General features: G+C 42.2%; 1 protein-coding gene across 2 annotated transcripts in view; it reads left to right on the forward strand.

Annotated features, from left to right (window-relative positions):
• B4GALT3 (beta-1,4-galactosyltransferase 3) overlaps positions 1 to 19,943 on the forward strand; it is a 36,557-nt gene that overhangs the window by 14,357 nt on the left and 2,257 nt on the right. For both annotated transcript variants that reach the window (XM_063438980.1, XM_063438979.1), the window contains exons 2-6: positions 13,963 to 14,227; positions 14,500 to 14,735; positions 14,902 to 15,092; positions 15,441 to 15,563; positions 18,324 to 18,428. In XM_063438980.1, the coding sequence (XP_063295050.1) occupies positions 13,972 to 14,227; positions 14,500 to 14,735; positions 14,902 to 15,092; positions 15,441 to 15,563; positions 18,324 to 18,428 (911 nt within the window). In that variant the 5' untranslated portion in view covers positions 13,963 to 13,971. The remainder of the gene's footprint in view (positions 1 to 13,962; positions 14,228 to 14,499; positions 14,736 to 14,901; positions 15,093 to 15,440; positions 15,564 to 18,323; positions 18,429 to 19,943) is intronic.

Here is a 19,943-nt window from a genome sequence, read left to right on the forward strand (position 1 = left end):
GGCTGTCTGGTAAACCGCCCCTAGAGGCGGTCTTAACCCAGCAATGTAAACATTGCAGTTTCAATTAAATGGCAATGTTTTCCTTTGCAGGGTTAAACAAAAACCCAGACACACTGCACCCAGACCACTTCAATGAGATTCTGTCAGACAGATAGCGATAACTCTGAATGAGTTATAAAGCTCACGGCTCGGGTTCAGACATTTTTTGTAAAGCAAAGCCAGTAAAAAAAAAACGACAAGTGTTTGCAATTCCCATGATTTTTAGGTGCAGCAAGCAGCTGTCGAAATTTCTTGAGTCTTGGTTTGCAAATCGCTAGAACTTTGCTATCTGATAACCCCTGATTAGGGTTGTCAGATCTGACTTGATTTCCTGAACTTAATACTTTTTCATACCGATGGGTGGGGCAAGAAAAGGGCTGGCTTGGTGTATGTAGCATTCATATTCTTGTAGTAAAGGAGGAATCCTGAAGGGACTACCTCTTATTAATTCAAAATACAAATCTTTCTCTGTCTTTGGTCAGTGTCTACAACTTGCTTTCTGTATTTATGAAGGGTTATTCGCCAACGTGAGTATTTTCAGGAATTCAGAATGAGTTAGTAAAACTCAAAGCACAGCTGACTTGGTGAATTCTTCAATTTTGGCTTTAAATTTTAAATTAGCTTTGAATACCTGACAATTATCCCTTTTACGTGAATAACCCAGTCTTTCACTTGGCCTTTTCTGCCAAATAAACTGATATGAGCGAAATTGTGAAGTAATTCATGAGTTGTTTGCGTGTCAGAATTCCCAGGAGCTATTTTGTTATGGCAGGAAAATGAATCTACTGTGATGTCATCAAAAGGTATCCATATTGACGGAAATCAATGGTTTTTGAATAGCTGCCAACTCTCCTGGATTTAGCAACTAGAAACTAGAAAAGAAAACAAGTGTCAAGTTTCCAGTGTAGACTTATTGCACCATACGGGTGAAATGATTGGGAAAAAGTACAGTGTTTATGTGTTGTCTTATTGACGAAGGTCAAACCCTGCGGCCCACTCCGGTGGGTAAAACTCTGCGGCCCACTGCAGTGGAAAATCCCCAGCAGCACACTATGCAAATCATAATTTTAAAACAGAATATTTGTTTGACAGCTATGTTTTCTGAATAATAAAAGGCATATTTGTTTTTGGTCTGGGAGTTTGTATGCCTGCAGGGCGGAGAGCTGGTGTGTCACAGAGTTATATAGCATTAGTAGCTCCGGTTTTACTCTGTCTCAATCCGCAAAGGTCAGATTTTGCTGGTGAATGAAACCCTCTGTGTGTCTTTGTCGCCCCCTCCCCTTCAGCCCCCTCTGTGTGTCCTTTGTCGCCCCCTCTGTGTGTCTTTGTCGCCCCCTCCCCGTCAGCCCCCTCTGTGTTTGTCTTTGTCCTTCGCCCCTCTCAGTCCCTCTGTGTTCCTCTTTGCCGCCCCTCTGTATGCCTCTAGTGGTAGTGCCGGCACTAGGAGCAGGAATGGGCAGTTGGCTTGACATAGGGAATAATGGTCTGGTCATAGTTCCAATGATTAAGGTTGGTTATACCCCAATTTTATAATTGTAATGTATATTACAACACTCACAGCTCCCTATTTCAGCTATCTCCTGGCTGCCTTGCCTAATTTGTGACTGAGGACTTTAATGCCACTTGTATTATTATTATTATTATTATATTTATATAGCGCCAACAAATTCTGCAGTGCTTTACAGTGGGTGGACGAACAAACATGTAGTTATAACCAGACAAGTTGGACACACAGGAACAGAGGGGTTGAGGGCCCTGCTCAATGAGCTTACATGCTAGAGGGAGTGGGGTAAAATGACACAAAAGGTAAGGGTAGTATTAGACTAGTGACAGTTGCAGAAGAAGAATCATTTGGGAGCAATTAACAGTTTAATTGATATGCTTTTATGAAGAAGTGGGTTTTTAATGATTTTTTGAAGGAGTGGAGACTGGGTGAACATCTAACGGAGGAGGGAAGTGAGTTCCACAGGAACGGTGTAGCCCTCGAAGTCTTGAAGGCGAGCATCAGAGGTGGGAGTACGGACAGAATATAGACGTAAGTCTTCAGCAGAGAGGGCCTAGATGGGACATATTTGTGTATTAGGGAGGATAGATAGATAGGTGGGAGCAGCATTATGTAAAGATTTGAAAGCAGAGTTTTAAATTGAGCCCTATATCTTACAGGAAGCCAATGTAGGGACTGACAGAGAAAGGTGAGGCGTGGGCGTTGCGGGCGGACAGGAAGATGACCTTCGCCACCGCATTCATTATGGACTGTAATGGTGCAAGTTGGGAGTACGTAAGACCACTGAGAAGCAGATTACAGGAGTCAAGGCGAGAAAGGACAGTGGAATTGACCAGCACTTTAGTCGCATCTCGCGTTAAGTAGGGTCGGAGGCATGCAATGTTTTTGAGATAGAAGCGGCAGGAGTCAAAGAGAACACCTAGTCAGCAAGCCTGCGTGGTGGAGCTGATATTAGCCCAGTTGACTTGGAGGGAGACCGACACAGGAGTAGCAACACTTGAAGGAGGAAAGACCAGAATTTCAGTTTAGGTCCAGTTTAGTTTAAGGAAGTGGGCAGCCATCCAGTTAAAAAATAGCAGAGAGGCAGTCAGAGACACTAGTCAAGAGGGGTATGGAGAGATCAGGGGAGGACAGATAGTTTTGTGTCATCCACATAGAAATGATATCGGAAGCCAAAGGAGCTAATGAGTTTACCAAGGGAGGCAGTATAGATGGAGAACAGTAGGGGACCAAGGACTGAACCTTGAGGGACACCAACAGAGAGGAGTTGGGGAGAAGAAGCAGAGCCAGAGAAAGAAACACTGAAAGAGCGCTGGGAGAGGTAGGGGGAGCACAAGGAGAGAGCAATATTTTGTAGACTGATATCGCGGAGGATGAGAAGAAGCTGTTGATGATCACCAGTGTCAAACGCCGCAGAAAGGTCAAGGAGAATTAGGATAAAGTAGTGACCACGAGAATTTGCAGCGAGTAGATCATTGGATACTTTGGTCAGTGCCATTTCCACAGAGGCTTAGCGCGGAAACCAGACTGAAGCGGGTCTAGCAGAGAGTTGGACTCAAGGAAGTCTGTCAATCTTGCATACACAATTCTTTCAAGGCTCTTGGATGCAAAAGGCAGTAGCGAGATAGGACGGTAGTTGGACGGGGAGTTAGGGTTAAGGTTGGGCTTCTTTAGAATTGAGGTTATAGTTGCATGTTTGAAGGGCGATGGACATATGCCAGAGGAGAGCGAGAGATTGAGAATTTTAGTGAGAGGTAGAGGAAGAGAACAGAGTATGGATGAGATGCGAGAGAATTGGATCTAGGGAGCAGGTGGTGGGGCGGGAGGACTGGAGCAGAGCAGAAAACTCTTCCGCTGTAGTAGGTGCGAATGAACAGCAGACGGAGTGAGGTTAGGGGAAGTATTGTAAGGAGAAGAAGAAAGATGAGAGATCTCTTCTCGATGAGAGATCTCTTCTCTGATTGTAGAGATCTTGTCAGTGAAGTGAGTTGCGAAGTCTGAGGCGGTAAAGTTAGTAGGTGGAGGAGGAACAATAGGGCAAAGAAGAGAGTTAAATGTGTGAAATAGTCATTTGGGTTCGCGGGAGAGTGTGGTTATGAGGGTATTGAAGTAATTTACTTTTGCAGAGGAAAGAGCCAAGCTGTATGAACGCAGCATAAATTTATAGTGTAGAAAGTCAGACGCACAGTGAGATGTTCTCCAACAGTGTTCAGCAGTTCTGGAGCATTTTTGGAGGTATCTAGTCATTTTGGTGTGCCAAGGTTGTTGTTGGGGGTGCTTGCTGCGTTTAGATGTAGGAGGTGCCATGATGTCTAGTTGAGAGGACAGGGTGGAATTGTAGACGGAGGTTGCAGAGCTAGGACAGGTGAGGTTTGAGATAGGTAAAAGGAGAGTTTGGAGATTAGTGGAGAAATACTCTAGGTCAAGCATGCGGCCCGGCAAGCTGCGAGTACATGCCTAGTGTTCCAAGCAGAGTAGGCACCTGCTTTCCCCACATTGCAGGTGCCTACTCTGCTAGCACTTACCCGGCTGGGGAGGACGGCCAGCGAGGGAGCTCAGTGTTCCTGCTCCTCGCGCGCCATCTGTAGTGAAGCTGGGTGCCAGAATGCGGCAATGTGAGTGGAGTTTGCTTGTTGGCTGTGGGGGGTTGCTGGAATTTAGTATAGGCAGGGGGGATACTGGGATTTAGTGTAGGGGTGCTGTGGTTTAATAGAATGGGGATGCTGTTTTTTTTTGTTTGTTTTTTGCAGCCCACATAAACTTAAACCTTGTTTATGTGGCCCGTGCTAGACTTTAGGTTTGACATGCTTGCTCTAGGTCAAGACATTGGGGGTTTCTGTGAGATTGATGTTCAGAAGGTGGTGTCAATTGGGTCTTGGGTATGCCGTTGTCAAAAGTCAGCAGATGGTGATCAGATAGAGGAAAGGGAATATTGGAGCGATTAGAGGCGGTACAGAGATTGGTGAAGGCGAATTCAAGAGTGTTTCCCGCTGTATGGGTTGCTAAATTGGACCATTGTGTAAGGCCAAAGGAGGAGGTTACAGAGAGCAGATGAGAGGCATCAGTGCAGTTGGGGTTGTTGATTTGGATATTGAAATCCGCAAGTATAAGGGAAGGAGTGCTAGATGAGAGGAAGTGGGGAAGCCAGGAAGAGAAGGGCTCAATAAATAGCCTAGGATGACCGGGGAGTGGGTTTAACCCCTTAAGGACCAAACTTCTGGAATAAAAGGGAATCATGACATGTCACACATGTCATGTGTCCTTAAGGGGTTAAATAGGCAGACCGTGTGAACTTCAAAAAATAAGAAAAGGATAGGGCAGGGGGAGTTATGATTTACAGTTGAGTGTGAGAGAATTGTAGCCCACCAATTAGTGTGTGTGTGTGTGTGTGTGTGTAGAGAAGGTGAAGGGCCCTGGATTGGGAGAGACATCACCAGCTGCTTGAAGGAGAGAGTGACAGGAGGTGTGAATGGGTTTTGTATGCATGGGGTCTAGGATGAGATCGATTGTGGGTTGGAGTGAGAGAGTAGAAAAATGAGTGTAAGGCATGAGATGAGAGAAGGGGGGAGTGTAGCAGAGAGGGGCATATGTAAATGTGGATGGGGGATGAGTGGAGTGGGTGTAAGGAGAGATTTTTATACTGAGGGAGAAGGAGGAAATAAAGAGGAGGAGAAGACAGATCATTGCTAAACTGGGAAAAGGTAAATTGGAAATAATTGGAATATCAAGAGCAGGTGAAGGGTAGGATAAATATTAAGTTTTATGAATTATGAAAGTCCAGGAGTGTACTGATAAAAGGCAGTGTGTACACCTGCTATTTTTACTTATCTAAAATTTAGTTGTGACAGACCATCTATAAATGTTATGAGAATGGGGAGGGCGGTATTACAGCAGTATTGGGGCTTGATAATTCTGAAATCAGGCTGTTGAATAAAGATATGTGAGGGTCAGATAGGCTTGCAATAAAGCTGAGGGGTGGAGGGGGGGGGGTGTATCTAGGCACAGAGATGATGGGATAGTTATTCAAATAAAAACAAATATATCAAAGTGTTTTATATGTAAAAAGAAAAGATAAAGTGTTTTTTTTTTATATTTATTTTTGTCGTGCGGAATTTTGACAGATAAGTGTATACATAACAGGACTGCACGTTTTTGTAATAATACAGGCTAAAACAAGTCATGTCCGACAATGCAAGGCTACAAGTGTTATCGAGGCATACTGGGTAGGTAGACATTAACTTTGTCAATAAAACTAGCATAAAATAGTGTAACATGTTAATCTTACATTTATTCTGTAGTTTAGTATCCACTGGGGACTATTCCTAGGGATGGAGCATGTTTAAGAAACAATTTTTAAGGATATTGATTGAAGTAGCATGCCTACCCCGAGCTTAGATTTATACTCCGCTGCGGAAGGGGAGTCTGTTAGTGTACTCTGGGATATATGCCTCCTAGGGAGGTATCTCGCATTGGCCAATCTGGTTATTGCATCACAGCATGTACAAATTAAGCTCTTGTGCTGTGAGAAAAAAAATGAGCATTACATTTAAACAATGGAACACAGCATGTTTAGGCTATCATATCATGTTAAGCCAACAGTCTCACACAGGTAATATTTTAGACTTGCCATTAGATGGTTATGTGCAGAGAATAGCATTTTATATTAACTCAACTGGCATATAAAAATAAGAAATAGTAAATAAAAAATTCCCACTTAAATCAAACCCCTTAAGCACTGAAAGCACATTACATTAAGGGCTCTGTGGCCTTCATATTGGGCTGCTTATCCGATGCCCATTAATGGCAGGCTGCTAAGAACACGTCCACCTTTCTGTATGGTGGGGAGCCACCAGCCCCGAATGCCTGTGCGCTCCCACCTTGCTCCAAGCAACACAGTCCAGTGATCGGACCATGGCTCCTGTGTCTTCTCTGAGCTCGTGATCTGCGTTGCCAGGTGAGAGTCACCAAACGGAGCGGCTTAGTAGAGTATTTTTGGCTCTCCCCAGAGCGCCACACCGGGAAGCGGCGGCGAGATGGTGGGGCAGGCTTACAGTGGTATTGTGCTTTTATCGTCTCCGGCGCCCAGAGAGACCTCCGATAGCTCTGTCGGTGAGACGGATGTGCCCCGGCGCTGGATCGGTGACCAGCCGTTTCAGCTGCAATCTTCTGTGTAGCAGGTAAGTCCTGGGTGGCTGGTCTGCGTTCCAAATGCCTCCAGAAGTCTCGACAGATTTGATCAAACCGAGCCTCAAAGCTCTCTTTCCAAGCTTGGATCTCAAGCAACCCTCTGAGCAACCCTCTTGCTCAGGTTGTGGCTCGGCGGCCATCTTGGGCTCGGCCTGCAGTCTTCGCTCCAGCAGAGGATCCACATGCTGTAGATTCGGAAATTTCCCCAGCAGGGACCGGGATAACCCCCACCGGTCCAGAGGGGGGGATGCGGGGTATCAGTAGGGCTGCTGCTCAAAGGAGATCGGCCGCCTCTCCCTGCCATGAGGTCGCCTTCCGTGCTAGGCCGCATATGAGGAGTGTGGTTTATCTTGTCAGAAGTATTCGGTGCTTGTATCCACAAACTCCCACTAGTTTCAGTAATGAGCAGTCGTGGTGCAGGGGTGTAGAAATCACGATTATGGCTAGTAATAGCCAAGATTAAGCTTAGTTTTGTCAGAGCTCTTTGCACACACGTCTGGCTAGCTCGGCTGTTAGGCCCGCTCCTCAAAAGATAAAGTGTTTTTATATGACATTATATATGAGATATATAAAATCTTATCTTATCACTTTAAGTGTTTTATGTGTTAAGATTTTAATTGTGCTATAATGATCACTCCTTAAACTTTTTGTATTTATTTTTTTATTGCACAATTGTCATTCACTTGGCTGTACTAGCCAGTATCCCTGGATTCACAAGGACATTCCTATGTGTCTCAAGCCTAACCCTGCATTCTCTAGACAAAATATTTGTATTTAAGCTAGGGTTAGTTGGTTAATATTGTTCCTTCAGCTTGTGTTAAAGGACAACTTTCAACAAAAAAATATTTTTCTGCCATAAAAAAATATTTTATCAAGTACTAAAATGGAATATATATATTTTTTAAATTACCGGTAGATGTAAAAAAACAAATAGAATATTCAACCCTACTTTTAGCATCCTTCATAGTTATAGGCTGAAAAGAGACTTGCATCCATCAATTTCAGCCTTCCTCACATTTTTTTTTTTTTTCTGTTTATCCAAAAGAAGGCAAAAAAAACAAACACTTGAAGCACTTCCAATTTTGCAACAAACTAGGAAATAAATCCCCTCTTGACCCCAGAATGGCAGTCAGATTTATCCTTGGATCAAGTTGTTATTGCCCTACAGTTGAAAAATTATATCCTTGAATATTCTGTTTTTGCAAGTATGTATCTAGTTGCTGTTTAAACATCTGTATGGACTCTGATAAAACCACTTCTTCAGGCAGAGAATTCCACATCCTTATTGTTCTTACGGTAAAAAAAACAACCTTTCCTTTGCATTCGACTAAATCTTCTTTCTTCCAGTCTAAACACATGACCTCGTGTCCTATGTAAAGTCCAGTTTGTGAATAGATCAGCCAATCAGCCATACACATACACGTTGGGTCAGACAGTGTTTGAATATTGACTGTCTCTATTGTCTTTCCTGCTTCACTCCCTGCACAGAAAAAGGGAAAACCACAGAGACTCAGGTTTCAAACACTGTCTGACCCAACGTGTATGTAGATGGCTGAAGGATCCTGGCATATGCGAACAGTCGGGTTGAATATTCAATTAAAAAAAAATAATTTTAATGAACAAAATAGAATATATATATATATATTATAGCTTCTGCACTCCTACCTCCAGCCAAGATGATACCGGGTGCCCAGCCACACTGTGATATAAAAGTAGATAAATACCGGCACTCCTGGATTTGTACAGCACATCGATTTATTGTCACAAGTTAGTCAATGTTTTAGTTCTTAGGTTCAGGACATGTCTCTCTCCCTCCCAGTCTCTCAACAATGTGAAACTCCTATTGAATTCCTGACAATTCACACTTTAGTGAATAATCCTGTGTGTTTTCATCCAGTGATCTGAGATTAAAGATGACACAGCACCTGGAAAGCAAATACCTCCCCGTCTGTAAACCAGACTCGTTCTTCACCACTATCAGGTTTTTCGTTGCCTTTTTGTTTTCTCCCTCGTCTCTCTTTCCGTTTCTTTCTAATTTAATTGTATCTCTCTGTGTCACTGTCTCTCCCTGTCTTCTCTGTGTCTTATCTGTCTTTCAATCAGCCTCTTGATTCACTCAAAAAAAGTCTCAGCCATTTGAAGCCACAACAGGGAACTGGATTTCTAAATCTAGCTGTAAAAGCTGAACCTTTCTCCGAGCTAAACCCTAACATTTAAAGGGACAGTGCAGAATATGTTGGCACTTATAATTTATAGTAATCTTAATTGAATTTGTGACATGGATGCTGCAGTCTTGTTTATAGAAACCTTGCCATTTTTTTTTTTTTTTAGAAACTCAATTTAACAGTTTATAGAGATATTTGACATAAAAAATAGATTTAACAATTGAATCTGTTTACATCCTGCATGACCATGTAAAATATTCTGACACTGGGTGCTGTGTGTGTGTGTGTCCAGTGCTTTTGTATGAGAATTGTTGAGATGTGGAATGCTATGAAGAAAAAATAATAAAAATAAATACATTTAAAAAAAAAAAAAAAACATATATATATATATTTTTTTTTTTTTTTAAACTACAAATAAAAAAATCAAAGTTTTAAAAGGTGTTAGTGACTGGTGTGTCCCTTTTTTAATAAACGAACAAGCAAAAGGAAGTTAGAACTGTTTAAATCTGATCAAAGCAAAGATTGCCAAATAAATGCTATTTTTGGAAGACTCCATGTCACAGTTACATAGACTGATATCCTTACAAGATTGAACACCCAGCAAAATACATAACAGAAGTGTGTGTTTCAGTACATTCTCATACCCTCACACTATATAGTAGTGTGTGTGTGTGTGTGTGTGTGCTCCAAACCGGTGTCTCAAAAATAATCCAGGTGCTTCTTGGATTAGCACGATAAGGTAGCAAACTTCACTATGTCATTGCTGCACCTCCACACCATAGGTCCTATTGAATGGAGATTGCAAAGGCTTGCAATCTCATTAAAGAGAGCCTGCAGCCAGTGGCAACTCTAGGAACAAATATTGGGGGGCAAAAAAGATTAGTGGCGGGGCACTAATAATTTCCACCACTAAACCATTTCACAAAAAAAATATGCGCAAACACAAACCTATTCAAAGGTTCCAACATTTATTTCATTTCACATACTTTTTATTATAGCCACAATGCCTGTTTATTTCAGTTTGCCTCCTTTTATTATGCCCACATCGTGCCACCTTTCCAACATGTCACACCTCCGACCGCTATTGTAGTTTACCTCAATTATGCCCACATCATGCCACATTACCCACTTCCCAGATATTTTCAGTTTGCCCCCTCTTAATTATGCTCACATGCCACAGTGCCTACATTTAATTGAGCGTGCCTCCTTTTATGTTCACATCCATGCCACATTGCCTAAATTGTGTTATGCCCACAGCCATGCCAATTGCCACTATGTCCACATGCCACTGTTTCTCAAGATAACATTTCATCCAAACACAGGGTGGTGATGGGGAGCATTGTCACTTCCAGTGTAGCACTAGTAGCAGTCTCTCAATTAGTGGCTGTGGCTCTTCCTCCTCCCTCCCGAGGCTCCTTGTCTGACTCTTGCTGACTATGTGCCACGGCCTCATCTCATTGCTGCCCAAATACCGCGGCCTTTCGTGGTCCCTCCTCCTGTGATGTCTTTCTTCCGCATCCCAAGTGCTTGCTGCTGTGCAGGGGGCTAGCAGATGGATGTGCTGTGCTCTGGCCGTTGGCACCAGGTGGAAGACTACAGCCCAGCAGTGGTCCGTGTCAGTGACCAGGTGGCAGACTGAGCAGTGTCAGTGACACATTTACTGACTATCACTGGGTCTGCCTGGGCAACCTATGTGCTCAGACAGACCCAAATATTATCAGTATACCACTTACCCATTGTAAGTTCAGCGGGGTGTGCACGGGGGACAAGGAATAATCCAGAAAAGGAAATTTCCTGCCTTTGGTCCCCTTGTAGTGACACCTATGTAATGACGCAGGCCGTAGTTTGGAGACTACAGATGTAAATCATCATACTGTAAAAATGTCTTGATTTGATGTCGTTTATAGCTTCAGAACTCTACCAAAGACTGTAGAGATGTTTCTTGGTGTCACCTTTGCCCAGTATCCCCTTAATACCACTTCCGTACTGTACCTTAATGCATGCTCTGATAACTCCTAAACAACTGTGTTGGTACAAACAAGCTCCTAGTGTGTTGGCATCCATGTCCAATCGCTGCCTATCACCCCTAGTCAGATTGTCTAACATTGCGTTACTATTGATATTCATTGATGGCTTTGGACGTTTCCTTGGTTTGTGTGTGTACTGATCGTTCATCTTAAGGCTGCTTGCGAAATTATTACTTGGTCAATATAAGCTATACATTAACAAAACTGAATGAAATGCTGACCATGTTTAAGATCAGTTCGATAATATGAATTATACCAGGAAGTAGAAATTAAAAGGGAATGCAGAAGTACAATTCGTAGTTGAGCATTTGAAAAATATGGTTTTGTATCCTCCTCATTCTCAAATAAGCCAGAAATCACACCCAAAATATACAGGGTGTGATATTTTATAACATATTTAATAAAAAACCTATTGATGTAAGGTATTTTTTCTAAAATTTCTTTATGGATTTAAATAGACCCATCTCTCTATATTCACCCTTAAAGGAACACTATAGGGTCAGGAACACAAACATGTATTCCTGACCCTATAATGTTAAATCAGACATCTAGCCTTCCTTGCCTCCCTAAATATAGTAGAAAATCTTACATGTATTCCAGACTGCTGCTGCTGGCTCTGCCCCTGATCTGCCTGCTTGGCTGACCTCATCAGAAGTGATCTCTCAGCCAATCATAATGGTTTACCATTAGATTGGCTGAGACTGACAAGGAGGCAGATCAGGGGCAGAGCCAGCACAAGTCAAACACAGCTCTGGCCAATCAGCATCTCCTCATAGAGATGCATTGAATCAATGCAACTCTATGAGGAAAGTTCAGTGTCTCCATGCAGAGGGTGGAGACACGGACTGTCAGTGCTGCAGACTTTGCAGCCTTGCCCCAGGAAGCACTTCTAGCAGCCATCTGAGTAGTAGCCAGTGGAGGTATCACTAGGCTGTAATTTAAACATTGCATTTTCTCTAATAAGTGTTAACTGCAAAAAGTTTGAAGGGAATGATTTATCTTTACCAGAACAAATACAATAAGCTGTAGTTGTTCTGGTCCCTTTAAATAAAACATTTGCGTATTATACGCCCAATAATTACTGAGTGTGCTGACTCTAAAGTTCGATGTACCACGACGACATATCAAGAAATCAATTCTTGCATTTTGAACCACTGTAAATAGAGGGGCAGTTGTCGGTTAGACAGAGCGGGCAAGTCTTAGTCCCTGTTATATCCAATGTTTTAATTAAACTGCAAGTTTCATTTTGTTGTTTTCCATTAATCTTGATCGAATTGTAAGTGGCTTTATCTGCCTTTCTGGCGTTCGATGATTTTCTGCATAATAAAATAACATTATTTAATTGAAAATAAATCAACATTGAATTTGGCAAGTTGCTCTGAACGCAATAATTAAAATTAGACTTGGCTCTTTGACAAGTACAATGAGGATTTTTTTTTTGCAACAATGACCGAGAAAATGGTTAGCGTGGGGTGGGGTTGGGGGGGGGGGGGTGCACTTCTCATATTTAAATACCCAAGTGCATAGCACTTTAATTCTTTCTAATCTGTTATCTTGTATGTCTACCAACGCATCTATTTCGTATGTGTACTTGTTTCTATTACTGATGTTAGCAGGTGGATTGTTAAAATTGTACCGCTAAATTGTTTTTGCCCCCCCCAGTCCACAAGTTGCCGGGTGGGGGATCTCCCATAATTGACTTTTTTTTTTAATATCTCTCGGAATTAACTGAATAATAGATGTTGTTATTGCCCAATTGATGGTTCTCACTTATCAACCTTGGAATGATGATGGGTGACCCTGGCAGGAATTAAAGGGACACTAGAGTCACCTGAACAACTGCAGCTTATTGAATTTGTTCTGGTGAGTAGAATCATTGCCTTGGGCTTTTTGCTGTAAACACTGTCTTTTCAGAGAAAATGCAGTGTTTACATTACAGCCTAGTGATAACTTCACTGGCCACTCCTCAGATGGCTGTTAGAGATCCTTCCGGGTCATGGCTGCCTAAAATACATCCAAACATTCAGTATCTCCTCCCTCTGCATGCAGACACTGAACTTTCCTCATAGAGATTCATTGATTCAATTCATCTCTATGAGGAGATGCTGATTGGCCAGGGCTGTATTTGAATCATGCTGGCACTGCCCCTGATATGCCTCCTTGTCAGTCTCAGCCAATCCTATGGAGAAGCAATGTGATTGGATCAGGCTATCACTTCTGATGATGTCAGCAGACTGCTTGTTTTTCTGAGGCAAACAGCATGCAGATCTACAGCTTCAGGCTTGAATACAGTATGATTGTGCTATACTTATGGAGGCATGAGGGGCCCAAGGGGGCTAGATGGTGGTTTTAACACTATAGGGCATGGGTCCTCAAACTCAGGACCCCCAGATGTTGCTGAACTACAACTCCCATGATTCTTTGAATTACATAGATAGCCAGAGAATCATGGGAGTTGTAGTTCAGCAACATCTGGGGGTCCTGAGTTTGAGGACCCATGCTATAGGGTCAGGAATACATGTTTGTGTTCCTGACCCTATAGTGATCCATTTAAACTCCTGACCCTATGGTTTAAAGAGGTTTCGTAGTCAGGGCATTTACCAACTGAGCTAACTCACCATCTGTAATACACAGCTATATGTCTATTGCTGTATCTGTTTCTGTCTCCTGTGTTTTATTTACCTTTCCTGTATTATAATAACAAGAATGTAAATGGTGAGAGCCAGTATATTAAATGTAATATATGGGGAAAAAGCCAGGGGAAGCGTTTTTTCCAGTGCAACAATTATTTTCTAGCACGGAGCTGATTTCCGACTCAACAGGAAGTTTGAGGTGCGCTGCAGAAGACTCCTCTCCATCAGACTCTGCTATAGCAATCTGTACAATTTTTCCAGTACATGTCTGCAGGAGTATGTTAATTTTTTTTATTTCTTATTTCTGTTTAATACATTTCTGTTATTTAGCCATTGTTCCTTTTAACAGTTCGCTTGTGAATTTGGGGTGCTTGTCCTAATCATTCTTGTTTTTGTGCCCCTACTAGGCTAGAAAGATGATCCGCCGCGCCTTAGAACGCCCCTGCACCTTGGCTATGCTTATTGGGTTCCAATTTGCCTTCATGGTCTACTTTTCTTTTGGTGGCCTTCGAAATCTGGCTTCCATTTTTGGCCGGTCCACGGAGCCCAGCTTTGACTATTTGCACACCCATGATGTCTACACCAATTTGACACTACTGCAAGGATTACAGTTATCGGCAGCACAGCCAGGAGAGCTAACTCCAAGATGTCCTGAGAGGTCTCCATACCTTGGTGAGTCAAGAAAGTATGAAAGGTCGTCTTCTTCTTCTTGACTGTAACAAGTGATAACCTATTCATTATATCATAATGATGTATATTCCATAATGTGCCCCTTGGTTCAAATTATTATTTAGCTCTAATCCATTGATGGTTGGAATACTTAAACTATATAAACAGAAGTTGACTCTAGATTTTAAGATCACTTCTCACACACATACTTAATTGCCCATCCCATAATGTGCATATACTACTTAGTTATCAGTTCTCTTGCTTTTCTCAAACAGTGGGCCCCATCTCAGTGACCTTCAGTCGCATCCCAACCCTTCAGAAAATTAAGGCAAAAAACCCCTTTGTTACACAAGGCGGCAGGTACCACCCCCCAAATTGTGAAGCTCGCCACCGTACGGCGGTGATTATTCCGCACAGGAACCGGGAGACCCACCTCAGACATCTGCTCTATTACCTGCACCCGTTCATGCAAAGACAGCAACTCCAATATGGTATCTACATCGTCCATCAGGTGAGCTTTCTAGGGGAGCTCTGCTCTATTTCTACAATCAGGATAGACCTTCTCTCTGTCTCTTTCTTCCTTCCAATGTCTGCTTAATCACTGACGAGGGGTTTCAGGGCTCCTGCATCACCTTCATAGGACCACCAGAACCAAAAACTGCTTTTTGTTCTTGCAGTCGGGGAACTCCACATTTAACCGTGCCAAGTTACTAAATGTTGGGGTGAAGGAAGCCATGAAGGATGAGGATTGGGACTGTCTGTTCGTGCATGATGTGGATCTAATCCCTGAGAATGATCACAATCTTTACACATGTGATCCCTGGAGCCCTAAACATGCCTCGGTTGCCATGAACAAGTTCAGTTACAGGTAAAAGAAGGACGTGCTTATACTACTCCCTCTCGTTCTTCTTTTCTCGTCTCCTCCTGAATTACTGACAGTGTCTCTTTACAGCTGTCATCTTGTTCCTTTCTCGGCCCCCGCTCTCCATCTGTCTCCTTCCATCTCTTTCCGTATATTGTAACCATCTGCTGTTTCTTCTATCCTGTCTATTTCTTTGTTCTTCTTACTTCCTTCAATATTTGTTTTTTCTTCCTTTCCTTCTGTCTCTGTACTTGGTTTACTAGTTACTTCATTTTCGGCAGTTCTTCGTTCCTCTTCATTCTGTAACATAAATTGACGTTAAAAATCTCAAGCTCTCTCTCATACGGTTTGCAGCCTACCATACCCACAGTATTTCGGAGGGGTTTCTGCCCTTACCCCAGACCAGTACATGAAGATGAATGGGTTTCCCAATGAATATTGGGGCTGGGGTGGAGAGGATGATGATATTGCCACCAGGTGAGTCCTTTTATTATTTTTATTTGTTTATTGTTTCTAGATGTCCTAAGTAAATGGGTGAACCTCTTCTCTCTAAACTACTGTATAAACTTATTTTTTTTTTTTCAGTTCTGATTAATATCAACCCTTAAATGGAATAACAGAATTTAAAGTAGGACTGTCCCTTCCCAGAATTAGGAATATGATGTTTACTTATTGCCTGTATTTAAAAAAAAAAAAAAATGATAATAATAATTTTGTTATGGTGAAAACACAATTTAAATGTATGAATCCATACTGCTGTATTTATCTATATTCTGAAACAGAGTGCCTCAATTTTGTCTCTTTGTCAGTAATTTTGTTTCTCTTCTAATGCAATGTGTGCCCTGTGTCCAGGTTGAACTGTGTAGGGCCATTGTAATGTCTGTTGCCAAATCTTAATGCTTTTTAAAAGAAATAGGTTAAGTCAAGTGAATTTCAACCCATCCCCTTTAAAAACATCTTGTGCGTTGTAGATTATTCTTTAACTTTAGTTCGAGTTAAGGTGCAGCAGATGTTATCAATAGGTTTACATAACTATTTCTGCTTACAGGAGCTTTTACAGATATAAATAAAAGTTAAGGAAATTGTTTTGCAAGCTGTTACTTGGCTGAAATCGCTGTCTGTGTCTGTCATTTCATCGTTATTTTTTCTTTTTCCATGCTCTCATTCCTTACATTTGGACCTGCATGCTTTACTTCTGTTCATTTGGATTGGTGTTGTTTTCACTTCATCCCCTTCTCCCCAGAGTTTTGGTGGTGGTTTTTTTTTTTATTTATTAGTTTTAAGTCAGCCAACAATCTGCAGGTAAGGTTACACCTGCACGTTCTATGATTTATAAATCTTCAGGGTGAGTTGTAGCTTATAGCAGGGCATTATGGGTGATGGCTAAAAGAGGACAGGGCGTTATCGGTGAGTTATGTGACAACCATGTTTGCAAGGTGCAGGTCCTGCATTAACAAGTATGGAAAGGTATGAAGTCAAATGAGAGAAAGGCTTATTACCAGCCTATAGAATGAGGAGCCAGGGATACACTGAACTGAAACTATGATGAGCCAGGATTAGAAATGTCACAATAACTCTGTCTTACAGTAACAAGTCAAAACCAGGAAACTAGGGCTCTGTCATTTAGTCCGAATTTGGCAATAAATGGGGGCAAACTGGGTGTGAGGCAATTCTAGTGTTGAGTTCCAGAGAAGATTTTGGGACCATAAAGGGTAATCGAGGTTTATCAAACAGTAGTGGAGAGTGAGGCTCTCAGGACAAGGGATAGTAGGGCACTTTGGGTATGTACTGGATAGGTATCAGGGTACTTGTAATCTATTCTCAGTTTAGAGGAGTTGGGTTTCACATTGTCATTGAATTTTAGGTTGCTAATTGCATTGTGGATCTCTGGGTCAGACAGAGCAGTGCATTGTGGGTTCTTGTTTTGAAAATGCGTTTTAAGAACCCAAGAATTTCCCTCTGTAAACCCATATTCATTTTCATATGTTGGGTGTTCTTTCACACAAAAAAAAATAATTTACACCAATGTCATGCACTGGGATGTTAAACACAATAACATTAGGAATAAAAACACTGCAGCTCCCCTGTCCCTAGTTGTGTTAATGTCCCCCCCTAACTGGTTTGCCTTGTAAATTTATCAAATAAAAGATTTACTTACCTTTTTTACAGGACAAGGCTTAGTGTGCACTGCTCACCTCTCCACCTCCCGCATTGTCATCGAGGAGGCGTGGCCTCCTCTGCTTTGGTCCAATCCAGTGATCCTCATAGAGGAGCATTGGAGACCTAATGCGCATGCGTTCCAAGCGCCGTACGCTTTCAAGCCGTCAGTATGATAGCCACTAGAAATGGATTTTAACCCTGCAATTTAAACTTTGCAGTTTTACATTGCAGTGATAAAATGGCGGGTCCACTGCACTCAGACAACTTCATTGAGATGTTCCTTTAAGTGTGTGTGTGTATAAATGTTAACGTCGTGGCCTCTAATTTTCGGAGCTCATATTTACACCGTAAAGATTTTCTGAAGTGCAGTTAAATATTAAGCTCATAATTAGGTACTTTAAAGACAGACGGCCAGCTATTTTTATTAACAAGTAGCCATTACTGATAACATCTAAAATATTGCTAGTTTTAGTGCTTAGTCATACATATTCCAGAAAACCTTTTATACAGTGTGCTAATCTGTCTCTATAAAAGTGGCAGCAATCATTTTTGGTACACAGGCCTCACCCATACTTCACTGATATGCTTTCTCTCTTTCTCCACTTGCACACTCTGTCAATACTCTAAAGTGCTTGTGATGTGGACCATGCAATACTGTGAGTCATAGACCTTAAATCAGGGGTGCTTAAAAGGTAGATCCCCAGATGTTTAAAAACTACAGCTTCCATGATGCTTTTTATGCCTTTAGAATGCGTTGGAACAGGGATAGGCAACTCCAGATGTTTTGGACTACATCCCCCATAATGCTCTTACACCCATAATGCTGGCAAAGCATCATGGGAGATGTAGTCCAAAACACCTGGAGTGCCAAAGGTTGCCTATGCCTGCGTTAGAATGACAAAGCATCATGAGAGTTGTAGTGCTACCACATCTGGGGATCTACCTACTGGGCACCCCTGCCATAAATCATGTTTTGATAAGGGGCCGGTTGCAGGTTTTTGAAATGCGCACCTTTCTGATTACACGGCTTTAATGTCCCACCTCGTTCTGACCTTTTTGATCTTTGGCACTGGACAGGGTTCGTTTGGCTGGCATGAAGATTTCTCGCCCTCCTATATCCGTTGGCCACTACAAGATGGTAAAACATAAAGGAGATAGCGGCAATGAGGAAAACCCACACAGGTAAAATCCCTGGCAGGGGTATTAAGGGGTAGGGGTATTGAGGACTAGGGATAGGGGTATTCAGTGCCCCAAGTCCTTCACTTACCTTTTGTGAGATGGACTTTCTAAGGGTTCTTCAATAGCTTTAGTAGAGCGGTGACCGGTCCAAGATGGCTGCCGCATTCCTCGCCGCTCAGCACATAATTCCATAGATGTACGGCGTCTATCTGTTCTATGTCTATGGTGACACTGGACGTCCTCACGCTCTGCATGTGCATTAGCGCCCACTAGTGGAGGGATGTCGGATGAGGCGGAGCTGCGACCCAGCGACGAGGGACATCGACGCTGGATCAGGTGAGTAAATAAAGTTTTTTTTTTTTTTTAACCATTTATTTACCACCACGTATGGGGGCTATAGTTGCAGGAAGGCAGCTGTGTATTCCTGGCACTATAGTATCCCTTAATTATTTTTTAACATTGTGCTGTAACACTCCCATTTCAGGTCATTCAAATTGTTATGGAGGCAGGAGTTTCTGGGCCCTTTCTTACCTTAAGGGATTAAGCTCTTTTCAGTTTTACCTTTTAGAGTTGCTTCCTCATAACCTGACACCACTACCCCTAGACTTGCTTCCTCTCTACTGCCTGCAGCATGCCAAAGGTTTTGCTGGTGACAGGTTGAGCGTGTTGGCTACTATCACTGTCTGCCCGTTGAGAGAATTACAAAGAACCATTGTGGTTGCAGAGAGGAAGGAAGCCAGAAACAGTTGTGTGAGGTGCCAGGAGAATATGTTTGAAAAGAAACCATTGTAAAAATGTTTAACCCCTTAATGAGAGTTCCTAGGCACTGCTGCCACCATAACTACGTCAGGGAACTGAAGTTGCTATGGGGTGGGAGTGTATATTTAATGCTTAGTGCTAGTGTAGTATGATGTAAAGGTTAAAGGGAAATCTCCAAGCGCCATATAGTGGTTTTGGTGCTAGGAGAGTCCTACCTGTTGTCTTACCTGTTTAGACCAGTTTGACAAATTACCTGGATTCTGCCAGGTGCCCAAACTGTGTCTGGTCTATTCAATATTCTTCACTGAGTTAAAGGGACACTATAGGTATCAAAATAACTTAATGAAGCAGTTTTAGTGTGTAGATATAATGCCTCTGCAGTCTCAATTCTATGTTATTTTGGAGTTAAATTATTTATATTTCTTCAGCTCTGGCTTCACCCCCCCCGTTGGCTGTGATTCACACAGCCTGCATGAAAAAATTGTTTAATTTTCAATCAGCTTTAGAGGTTTTTATCTCCTGCGCTGTAAATTAAGCTTTAATTACGTACAGGAGGCTCCTGCAGGCTCCAGCAAACTATTAACAGAGCAGAATATAAGAAATTCTAAATTAAACATAATTTGGAAGTGTAAAGGAAGTGTAAACATTAGATGACACATCACAGGAAGTGTTTAGGAAGGCGGTGCATGTCACATCCAGGGAGGTGTGCCTAGGGTGCATAAACAAAGTGATCTAACTCTTAAATGGCAGAGAATTGAG

This window comes from Pelobates fuscus, chromosome 13 (assembly GCF_036172605.1).
Source record: "Pelobates fuscus isolate aPelFus1 chromosome 13, aPelFus1.pri, whole genome shotgun sequence".
Classification (NCBI taxonomy): Eukaryota; Metazoa; Chordata; class Amphibia; order Anura; family Pelobatidae; genus Pelobates; species Pelobates fuscus.